Source organism: Somniosus microcephalus, chromosome 17 (assembly GCF_052327205.1).
Source record: "Somniosus microcephalus isolate GS21.2 chromosome 17, FLI_Smic_1.0, whole genome shotgun sequence".
Lineage (NCBI taxonomy): Eukaryota > Metazoa > Chordata > Chondrichthyes > Squaliformes > Somniosidae > Somniosus > Somniosus microcephalus.
The window spans coordinates 59084081-59096476 of record NC_141003.1 but is presented as its reverse complement, the minus strand read 5'-3'; the positions used below and the strand labels follow the sequence as shown (position 1 = coordinate 59096476).

General features: G+C 43.5%; 1 protein-coding gene across 4 annotated transcripts in view; it reads left to right on the top strand.

Annotated features, from left to right (window-relative positions):
* The window catches only part of orc5 (origin recognition complex, subunit 5), a 121522-nt gene that overhangs the window by 13963 nt on the left and 95163 nt on the right, over positions 1-12396 (top strand). For all 4 annotated transcript variants that reach the window (XM_086010453.1, XM_086010454.1, XM_086010452.1 and 1 more), the window contains exon 5: positions 1740-1814. In XM_086010453.1, the coding sequence (XP_085866579.1) occupies positions 1740-1814 (75 nt within the window). The remainder of the gene's footprint in view (positions 1-1739; positions 1815-12396) is intronic.

The following is a 12396-nucleotide window of genomic DNA, read 5'->3' as shown; positions in this document are numbered from 1 at the left end:
AGCCACACCCAACCTCATCCTGCTGTGCCACTCGTCACATCCACATCACTCTGCCTTCCCTACACATCTTTACTCACACCAACTTACCTTGGACCTCCACCCATCCCTCTCTGTCTACATTATCACTTCCCCATCTCAGTAACCACCCCTCACACTCACCCTCAAGCTAGTGCAATCATACCAACTAACAACACACAAGGGTAGGCACTTTGGTGTTTTATGCAATGTTCATGTAAATTTTCTGTTAATGTGTTGTCAAACATTGAAACCTTTATTTTCAACACTTTACCTTATTGGACAGATCTGTGCTCACCTTTGGAGGTGTCCTGGTGAGTTCCAGTGACTGGTGAAACACAACATTCCCCCCCCCCCCCCCCCCCCCCAATTGCGATGAGTGTGAAAGGCTTGGACATTGTAGGGATGCTTTATGGTGCCGGTGTGGGGTGGTGTCAACCTGGCGCATCATGTGGCAGCCAGGGTGTACAGCGTCAAGTGAAGTAAATCTGGTCATGGTGATGCCATTGCTAGCCTCCCGGGCAGCAATGTTGTCAGGTGCTGATGCCCTGTGTCCTGTGCAGCATCAGGTGATTGCGGAGAAGGCTGGTATTGTTGTTGGTGTGCCTGGTGATGTTGGTGTTGGGGCTGTTCGTGGAGGGATTCAGAGGACCAAGGTGAGATTTATTCAAGGGCACCGATGTTGCTGGAATAGATGGCAGCTGAAGTTGAGATGACCGAAGCGATCTGTCAATGGTGAGAGCGCTTGCTCCAAGGAGGTGACGGTAGATAGAGAGTTTACTCCAAACACTTCCAAACTGCATACAGCTCAAAAGTGTCTTCCAAGTCCAGAAGGCTCAAGCTTCTGACATTGGAAAGTGACCAGCTGTGAAATGATAGCTTTCATACCACTTTTGCAGCTGTCAGTTACAGCAATGGGGAGACATAGAGAACCCGACCTACTTACCTGACGTGATCTCCGAACGACGTGAACCTCGTAAAAAAAGTGGGAAAATAGAAATAGGCTGGCAACATAGTAGTTAACAAGCGCTTAATAAGCATTTAACCATCTTAAATGCCTCCCTTGCCGCTTGGTGTCGAGTCTATTCTGAAATCGCAGACCCAACACTTTGGAAACTTAGTGGAGGCGGGTTCGGAGCAACTCCCACCCACTGTCAATCATTTTGATTTTGATAGCAGACCCGCCTCCGAACCCGCCCCCTGAGCGCCGGAAAAATCACGGCCTACATTTGTCCAAAATAAATATCACTAACTGTAAGTCTTTTCTCATAATTAGATGGCTTAATTCTAGGTTCCACACATGTTGCCCTCCTTTGCACCCTGTCCAGAGCCTCAATATCCATCGGTAGAGGTAGGGATCAAAATTAAATAGTTCAAGGTAGATAAATCAAAGCTTTATGTAACCCAAGTTTGAGCCTCTTGGTTATGTACTTTGTTAAACTAGCAATGCTTCTAAGAAGCATGTTTACTTTTCCGAATGACCTCACATTACATGTGTAGCTTAGTGACAAGTCAGTAAGTACTCCCAGTTGGTTAAGATGTTACAAATATTTTCAGCTTGGCAATAGGAAGAGCATTACATTCTTATCAAATATGTTTTGAAAATTGCATACTTAGAAATAAAACGGCAGGAGTGGAAGATGCATATAAAGGATTAGTAATGGCATATGGGTAGTGTCTTGTGTAAATGCTATATGAAATAATTAAATATATCTTATTTCAAGGTGTTGGACAAAGCAGAACGGTTAAGGGAAATGGATGCAAACCTGCTGCCAGGATTTCTGAGGTTCCAAGAATTGGTATGTAGCTAGCTTCTTAATAACTATTGTAACTTCCTGAAACAATCACCTTTGCACTATTCTTCGTTTATTAAAGTATTATTTCAAAGCCTTAAATTTAGCTTGCTAGTGAAAGTAACAGTACAATAAAAAAGATGAATGTTTTGCACTGTCCATGTTAGATACTCATAAATATTAAAAAGAAAGATTGCTAATTTTGCTGCTGAGTGAAGTACATTCCCCTACCTGTGAGGAGATATCTCTGGTCCTCCATACCAGCAGCCTGCTGAAGACCAGAAGAGAACTGCTCAGCTGACATGGTGCCTCCATTAATGAGGTGCTATCATGCTGACAGTAAATTCTTCCTACGTGCAAATCCTGGAGCCCTTAGCACTTTCAAAACTAAGTACAGTACATTTCTACAAACTACATAATTTTATCCTTGTCTTGTTTGATCAAGTATGATTGAAGGTTTGTGCAGGTCAGGACCATGAAACAACAATTGCCATAAAGAACAATTGCTTCAGATTTACTGCAGCTTTGGACAGGCAGAGGGAGAATATCTGCTGCGGTGCTGATACACAAACTCATTAGTGGAGATTGATAGATATTCTGGACACTTACTTAATTACTTTTGAACAATAGAGAGCAGAATATTTATCATAGGAAATTATGTTGATAGGACAGACTCCATGATTGGGTGGTTTAGATTATAGTCTATTGGGAAGACCGAAGCCATTGTTTTTGGTCCCCGCCAAAAACTCAGTTCCCTAACCACTGACTCTGTCCCTCTCCCTGGTCACTGTCTGAGGCTGAACCAGACTGTTCACAACCGTGTCATCCTATTTGACCCCGAGTTGAGCTTCCGACCCTATATCCTCTCCATCGCCAAGATCTACTTCCACATCCGTAACATCGTTCGTCTCCGCCCCCTGCCGCAACTCATCTGCTGCTGAAGCCCTAATCCATGCCTTTGTTATCTCTAGACTTGACTATTCCAATGCTCTCTTTGCCGGCCTCCCACCTTGGACCCTCCGTAAACTTGAGCTCATCCAAAACTCTGCTGTCCGTGTCCTAACTCACACCAAGTCCCGTTCACCCATCACCCCTGTGCTCGCTGACCTACCTTGGTTCCCGGTCTGGCAAGGCTTCAGTTTTAAAATCCTCATCCTTGTTTTCAAACCCCTCCATGACCTCGCCCCATCCTATCTCTGTAACCTTCTCCAGCCCTACAACCCTCCGAGATCTTTGCGCTCCTCCAATCTGACCTCTTGCACAGCCCCAATTTTCTTCGCTCCACCATTGGTGACCGTGCCTTCAGCTGTCTAGGTCTTAAGGTTTGGAATTCTTTCCCTAAACCTCTCTACCCCTCTCTCCTCCTTTAAGACGATCCTTAAAACCTGTCTCTTTGACCAAGCTTTTGGTCAGTCACCTGTCCTAATATCTCCTTATGTGACTCGGTGTCAAATTTTGTTTGATAATGCTCCTGTGACGCACCTTGGGATGTTTTACTACATTAAAGATACAGTACTATATACAGGAAACTTTGTGCTATCCGGAGGTGAGCTATCCGGCAATCTGGAGCCACCGGCAAAAATCAGCAGCCGTTTTTTATTCTTTTTGTTTGTTTTTTTTGCTTTGTTTGAACAGTCAAGCTGTGCAAGGTCTGTAGCTATAGCAACAGCTTCAGCTACAGAGCTTTAGGGCCACACCCGAGTGGTTAGAAGCTGTTGCTAAGCAACAGTGTTTGTTGTCAAATACGGAGATAAGAATCTCCGTATCTCTCAACATTAACTCTGGAGAGCACGGCACTTTTTAGGCAACGGCAGCAGTTCGGTCCTGTGGGTGCAGGATAGCACAAAGTTTCCTGTAAATGCAAGTTGTTATGGGTGAGCTGACTGCCGTTTTCTTGTGTTATCTCAATATGATTTTATTAAAGCTTAACAGGATTTTAACAAATTTAGTAAATGCCTTTCTCCTCATAACTGGGTTGATTTTGAAAATGAATTCACTTAATACGATGCATTAGAGCTCCAAATAGCTATAGATTTGTCCTCAATTCTGTACACAGTGAGTTCTTGATCTCAGCCAAACTGCTGTAGGAAAGTACAAAGCAGGGATCTGATGGATAGCTTCGCACTGGGAGGGAGAAAAATTGTAATGTTAGGCTTTCCAAGCCATGCTTACACTCCTACTGGCTAGTTGTAGAGCAGCATTGATGTAGTCAGGTCTCCATTCTGCCTTATTAAACTTGGTTGGAGAAGTTGTGTGGACAGTGAGATCAGAATGAGGAGAAGCCGCAAAAATACTAAAATGTATTTTTTTTTTAAAGTTTGCTTGAAACTATCATCTGTCCCATCCACATGATTTTAAGAATATTTTTAATCAGGCTTTACATGTGATTTGCTTCTCTCATCCCATTGGATGCCTTGAGAAGTGGACATCCTGGGAACTGAGCATTACACTTTGCATTTAATCTTTTCTACTTAAACTTCTTCATAACTTTCTTCAGTGAAGGGGTTAGCGCTAATTTTTAAAATGACTTTTCCTTGAATGTTTTATTCTTTAGAAATTACTTAAGAATAGCATTTTGATGCCAAGCCCCCTATTTAAATAGCTAATGGCCGGTGTTTGTCTGCTTCCCCCCTCTGATGTTGACTGGCAGTATTTCTCCAACGCCACAAGGAGTGTTTCTTTTCATTTTAATGGGTGAATATTAGCTTTTTCTCATAATTGCAGGAAACAATTATTACATGTAAAACCAAAAATATATTTACAAGGTTTCTGAATCATTGTGAAATAGTAACAGGGAATGTGTAAAAGTAATTGCTGTACAGTAGAAAACAACAGGTCTTAAGTCGGGATAGGTGGGGGTACTAAGTAGTGTGCCCCGAGGATTGGTGTTGGGACAATTGCTGTTTTTTATTACATTAATAACTTGGTTCAGAAACTCCAATGCAAATTGGTGATATATGCAGATGTCATCAAACTAGAGGGGGAGTGGAATTGAAGGAGGCAGCTCAGAAATGACAAAATAAGTAATTTAGTTATTTGATGAAGTAATAGCGAGAGTTGCTGAGGGTAGTGTGGTTGATTTTGTGTATATGGACTTTCCGAAGTCGTTTGATAAAGTACCACATAACAGTCTTGTTAGCAAAATTGAAGCCCATGGGATTAAAGGGGCAGTGGCTGCATGGATACGAAATTGGCTAAGGGACAGAAAGCAGAGAGTAATTATCGGTTGTTTTTCAAACTGCAGTGGTGTCCTTCCGGGCTCGGTTTTGGACTACTGCTTTTTTTTATATATGACCTGGACTTGGGCATGTATACAGAGCATAACTTCAAAATTTGCAGATGACACACAATGTGGAAATGTAGCAAGCAGTGGGGAGGATAGTAACAGACTTCAGGAGGACATAGATAGACTGGGGAAATGGGCAGACACATGGTAGATGAAATTTAATGCAGAGATGTCTGAACTGATTCATTTTGGTAGGAAGAATGAGGGGAGGCAAAATAAACGAAATGGTACAATTTTAAAGGTGGTGGAGGAACAGAGAGACCTGGAGGTTTACATACACAAGTCTTTGAAGGTGGGAGGACAAGTGGAGAAGCCATTTAAAAAGGCATATGGGATCCTTGGTTTTATAAATGGAGGCATAGAGTACAAAAGCAAGGCAGGTGTGCTAAACGTTTATAAAACCTGGTTAGGTCCCAGCTGGAGGATTGTGGCCAATTCTGGCCACCAGATTTTAGGAAGGATGTCGAGGCCTTGGCGAGGGTGCAGAGGAGATTTACTAGAATGGTACCAGGGATGAAAGACTTCAGTTAGGTGGCGAGACTAGAGAAACTGGGGTTGTTCTCCTTGGAGCAGAGAAGGTTAAGGGGAGATTTGATTGAGGTGTTCAAAATCATGAAGGGTTTTGATAAAGTAAATAAGGAGAAACTGTTTCCAGTGGCAGAAGGGTCGGTAAGCAGAGGACGTAGAGTTAAGGTAAATGGCAAAAGAACCAGAGGCGACATGAGGAGGAAAAAAATTACACAGCGAATTGTTATGATCTGGAATGCACTGCCTGAAAGGGTGGTGGAAGCAGATTCAACAATAACTTTCAAAAGCAAATTGAATAAATAATTGAAGGGGAAACATTTTCAGGGCTATGGGGAAAGAGCGGGAGTGGGACTAATTGGATAGCTCTTTCAAAGAGCTGGCACAAGCCATATGGCCTCCTTCTATGCTGTATCATTCTATGATTCTATGAAGTTGGATAAAATACGTAACTGGGCAGAATAATGGCACTTGAAGTTTAATGCAGACGAATGTAAAGTACTGCACATAGAAAAATAGATGAGACATGTACTCCATGAATGATGCTGAAAGAGACCTAAGAGTCTTTGTAGACTTGACATTCAACATGTTACTAATACAGAGCAACAATCAACAAAAAACAATAGAATGTTGAATTATATAGCCAGAACAATAGAATGCAAGTGAGGAAGTAATGATCAAACTGCACCGTGCTCTGGTAAGACCATACAGTAAGTACTGTGTCCAGTTCTCGTCATTTGAGACACAAGGGAGACCTTCAAGCACTGGAGGCAGTGCATTGTAAAACCACCAGGCTGATCCCTTGTGTCAGAGGTCTGGGTTATGAGGAAAGATTGAAGAAACTTGGACTTTGCAGACATGAAAGGAGACATCTAAGGTGATCTTATAGAAGTATACAAGATAATTAGCAGTATGGAAAAATTACTTTAAATGATGTGAGGAGGACAAGGGTCACAGGTGAAGCAACACATAGTGGGAAGAGAGCCTTTTTTAATTTGGGTCTAGCATTTGGTTTGGGACACTGGAATATCCTGCTTGGGTTTAGCAATGTATCTGAGATGGTGAATCTATCCTAGGCAATTCAAGATAATGTACTACCTATCTATGTAGAAACTAAGCACAAACATCCTATGTTTGCCAAGATAAGGGAAAAATGCTTTTTATTAAAATATCTTGACAGTGTTTTTCTTAAATTATGGTACAGTATGTTAAAGTTTGTTTTCTCAAATTCAGCTCTTGAACTTCAAGGCGTTAACAAAAGGCTAGCATTTATTCTGCTACATGGTGTACAAGAAATGTATGTTTCAGAATTGATAAATGCTCTATTCTGCAGTTAATCGGTGCCTGATCCAGAGTGCCACATACAACTAACTGTTGTATGTGACCCCAGTAATCGGGCTGACAGATTTCCATTAAAGTGAGTAAATGCAGCACTGCGCATTCTGTTATTTAGGACCTCACAGCTGTCTTTTGCACTGATGGTTAGGCTCTTCAAATAGCCTGAAAATATCTTGATAAGATTACTCAACATTCAGAAGTATTTATCACCAATGTCGCTTAAATCTAATTTTTAATGACTTTTGAGAAGTGCCTGAATATTTTTCATTTCAGTAGACATTGATGGTACCTTTGTGCGGCTTATGATGTATAGCCTTCTCTCTCTTCTATTTGCAGCTATCAACCAGCATGTATGGTGAAAGTGGAATACTAATCTAAGTAAGCTATTTTAATGTATAGCAGCCAGTGCCATTAAAAACTTGGTAGATTACATGGTCCAACAAGCTGAGTCTTCCAACCATCACCGAGCTATTCCATTAGAAAATGGAAATTGTTCTGGGGCAATCAAAACATTTGAAAAATATTTTTTAGAATGCAAGGGCCAGAACCTGAGATTGCAAGAATGTACTGGACAATACTTAGTGGTTGTATGGATTTAAGATATTACACTGGCTTTTTGAAATAAGACTTTCAATTCTAAGAATTTCAAAATTGCCACTTTTAAAGGGGAACTTGTTTCTGCTCTTTTATGATTTGCATTTTTAGAATTTATATAAGTCAATGTATAATGTATTTATGGTACAGATGGTCTTTTTAACAGGCACCACACTTAACAATTACCCGTTTTCCATGTAAGTATTCTTGCCGGCCTCCAACCTTGCACCCTCTGTAAATTTGAGCTCATCCAAAACTCTGCTGCCCGTGTCCTAACTCGCATCAACTCCTGTTCATCCATTGCCCCTGTGCTCGCTGACCTACATTGGCTCCCGGTCCGGCAGCGCCTCGATTTATAAAAAAAAAAAAAAAATTCTCATTTTTAAATCCTTCCATGGCCTCACCCCTCTGAAACCTCCTCCAGCCCCTCAACCCTCCAAGATTTCTGCACTCCTCCAATTCTGGCCTCTTGTGCATTCCCAATTTTCTTTGCTCCACCATTGGTGGCCGTGCCTTCAGCTGTCTAGGCCCTAAGCTCTGGAATTCCCTCTCGAAACCTCTCTACCTTTCCTCCTTTTAAGATGCTCCTTAAAACCTGCCTCTTTGACCAAGCTTTTGGTCGGTCACCTGTCCTAATATCTCCTTATGTGGCTGTGTCAAATTTTGTTTGATAACACTCCTGTGAAGCACCTTGGGATGTTTTACTACGTTAAAGGTGCAATATAAATTCAGGATGTTGTTGTAACTGTTAACTTGTTGGCACAAGTTAGTACTTGAATAATGTCTTCTGGACCCAATCAAATGCTCTGGCTTCCTCTGAAGCTCAGCACCACTGATTAAGTACTGCGCACATGTAATGGTGCATTGGATTTCAGAAAGAGTTGGGAGTGTTCAGTTTGTGTGGTCAATATAACCTGGGTGTAAACCTCTTGGGGGAGAAATTGAGTATAGCCCCGTTTGGGGCGCCAGCCTCGTCAGGGCGCTAAAAGTAGCGCCCCGGAAGCATTTGCGGCCGCCCGCTGGAAATTGAGTGGTAGCGCCCCAAAGGGAAGCGCGGTGCTACTGGAGGTGCCCCGCATCCCTCTTGGGGTGCTGCGACTGAATATCGTGGCGCAACGTGCGGCACGTCGCGCTGCGGTATTGCAGGCCTTCCTCCCCTACTTAAAGGGGGGGGGCCTTGTGCAGCGCGATCTGCGGCCCAGCTGAGCCCCCGAGGATCGGGAGTGCAGGCAAAAGAGCCCGGTACCGAGGAGAAGTGCGGCGCCACCACTAGCGTCCCGCGGAATTTAGCGGGAGGCATGGACAGTGCCGCGCCCGGGCGCCAGTTGGCTTGCGACCCACTTAGCGCCCTCTTAAGGCGCTAACGGGTGGCACAGCCACCTGAATTTCACCCCCCTTGTATCTACCTATTGACTCAAAACAATAAATTTGAGGTAGTAGATATAAATGGTTCCAATGTGTGTCAAGCTGTCACATGCATTGGATTGTATGGATTTAGACTGGGAGCCAGCTCAATGTTGCCATCAGACCAGTACTTTAGGTGGATATCGGAATCGGTGCAGTAGGAGTTATTTTGAACTTCGCATGTCTATACAGTGTATTTTGTTTTTTGCTTAGTATTTATGCCACTACAGGTGGTGTAAAAATTCTAATCCTAGGATGGTGATAATCTAACGGTTCAAGAAATACCATTGCTTGCATAATTTAATGATTAAAATAACTGATTATATATTAATTGAAAGGGTGCCTGAAAAGGTGGTGGAAGCAGATTCAATAGTAATTTTCAAAGAGGAATTAGATATATGCTTGAAAGGGAAAAATTTGCAGGGCTGTGGGGAAAGAGTGGGGGATTGGGACTAATTGGTTGGCTCTTTCAAAGAGCCGGTACAGGCATAATGTTCCGAATGGCCTCCTTTTGTGCTGTAAGATTCTATGAATTCCAATGTTTTTTGGATTGAAGAATATTAACTCGCCATAAGAAATTATATACATTAGTGCAATAATTATGCATACAGGGCATACTGAGATGCACAACCAGTTTGGATAAGTACAACAACAACACGCATTTGGCACCACCCCACAACAACACCATAAAGCATCCCTACAATGCCCAAGCCATTCTTTTCACACTCGAGCATTGCGGGGGTAACGTTATGTCTCACCATTCACTGCAACTCACTAACCCACTTCCAAAGGTGCATACAAATCTGTCCAAGAAGGCAAAGTGTTCAAAATAAAGGTATCAATGTTTGACACCACATTAACCAAAACTTTACATGAACATTGGCTAAAAAACCCAAGTGCCTACCCTTGTGTGGTGTTAGTATGATTGGACTACTGTGAGGGGTGGCTAGTGAAATGGGGAAGTGATAATGTAGATAGAGAGGGATGGGTGGAGGTGCAAGGTAAGTTGGTGTGAGTAAGGATGTGCAGGAGTAGGGTAGGGAAGGCAGAGTGATGGGGATGTGATGAGAGGCACAGCAGGATGAGGTTGAGTGTGGCTTTGTAGTAACATTTCGTGATCTGAGATCATTGAAAGGTTTGCGCCACTGCACCCAGGTCCTCCTGATGACATCCCTGCTTGTGCCCTCTCTGCAGTGTGCAACCAGGCTGCGTTGATCTCCTGGAGAGGTCTCTTCCTCCCATGGGAAGAGAAGAGGACCTCCCTGCATGCTGTGACTCTCCATAAGCATATGGAGGGAGTCATGGGAGAGTTTGGGTGCAGCTGTGCACCTCTGTGCAGTGCTCGTCAGTGTTTGCAGCAGCTCGATGCTGTAGAACACTGATAGCACGAATGTCAAAATCAATTTGCGCATGGTCCCTTGCGCGTCATCAAATGACATCATCAGACCCCCTTCCTTCAACTGGCCGGCAATTGCGATGGGCGGGCTTAACAAACCCAATCAATGTAAAATCATTCCACAGAGCAGACTGGAGCCAGCAGTGGGGTCAGGACCTGCCACTGACATCGCCTGCCCCGGACCCGCCGAAGTAGGGGATATCGTGGCCTATGTTGCTGGTCTGTAGGTTGAGACTTCAGCCTGCGGCCAGAAAGAAATGGAAGTTTACAGTAGCTCGTGCTGTTGGAAGCTGTCACTTGTAAATATTGGGAAGATTGAAGCCATTGTCTTTGGTTCCCGCCACAAAATCCATTCCCGAGTCACCGACTCCATCCCTCTCCCTCGCAACTGTCTGAGGCTGAACCAGACTGTTCGCAACCTTGGTGTCATATTTGACCCCGAGGTGAACTTCCGACTACATATCCGCGGCATCACTAAGACGGCCTAATTCCACCTCCGGAACATCACCAGACTCCGCCCCTGCCTCAGCTCATTCGCTGCTGAAACCCTCATCCATACCTTTGTTACCTCTTATTCGAACGCACTCCTGGTTGGCCTCCCACGTTCTATGCTCCCTAAACTTGAGGTCATCCAAAACTCTGTTGCCCGTGTCCTAACTCGCACCAAGTCCTGTTCACCCATCAGCCCTGTGCTCGCTGACCTACATCAGCTCCCGGCTAAGCAATGCCTTGATTTTAAAATTCGCATCCTTGGTTTCAAATCCCTCCACGGCTTCGCCCCTCCCTATCTCTGGAATCTCCTCCAGCCCCACTACTCTCTGAGAGACCTGCGCTCCTCTAATTCTGGCCTCTTGAGCATCCCCGATTTTAATCGCTCCACCATTGTGGCCGTGGCTTCAGCTGCCAAGGCCCTAAGCTCTGGAATTCCCTCCCTAAACCCCTCTTTCCTCCTTTAAGACACTCCTTAAAACCAAGCTTTTGGTCATCAGCCCCAATATCTCCTCGTGGCTTGGTGTCAATTATTTTTTATAACACTGTTGTGAAGTGCCTTAGGATGCTTTACTATGTTAAAGGTGCTCTATAAATGCAAGTTGTTGTTGTTATTGCTGAGAGCAGCAAGGGGGGAAGCAGAAATGATGTTCCTAGGTTACTGCCAGAAAAAAAGCAGGTCTCCCTGGTTGTTGGGCTACTTTTTGTCTACATCCATTTCTACCTACCCCCATAACCCACCTCAGTTATTTATACGATAGCAAAATACTGCAGATGCTGGAAATCCGAAATAACAACAGAAAATGCTGGAAAAACTCAGCAGGCCAGGCAACATCCGTGGAGAGAAATTAGAGTCAACGTTTCGGGTCAAAACCCTTTGTCAAGACTAAAGTTATTTATACGTTCTGTGTCTCGTAACTTTTAAATTTCATTCATTATGCCTTTCATGCTCGTGTTAATACCACTTCAGTCATTAAACCATCTCCTGTTTTCCAGTTAAGCACTTTACAGTTCATTCTACTTCTCATGTATGTTTGTGTGTGTGGATTTTCCCTCCCTCTTTGTTTTGTTCCCTTTGAAATGCTGGTCTGTAATTTCTTCCAGTTCTGATGAGTTTACACCAGAAAAAGTAACTGTCCTCTCCGCAGATGGTGACTAAACTGCTGAGTGTTTCCAGCATTTTCTGTTTTTCTTTCAGATTTCCAGCATCTGCAGTTTATATAGCATTTTTCAAATCTAATGTGAGGAGTTTCATTATAGTGGGAGGATGAGAGTGATTAGCTTGTGCTCCCACTCACCCAGAGGAGTTCTGCAATGTAGAAAGATCAAAGAAAAGATGAAGTGGACAAAATACCTAAAAGGAGGGGAATAGGGTGGAGTTTTTAAATATATACTACTACAATATAGAATCATAGAATGGGTACAGCACGGAAGAAGGCCATTCAGCCCGTCGAGCCCGTGCCGGCTCTGCAAATGCACTCCAGCTAGTCCCTTTCCTCGTAGCCCTGCAAAAATTTTTCCTTCAGGTACTTATCCAATTCCCTTTTGAAAGCTGT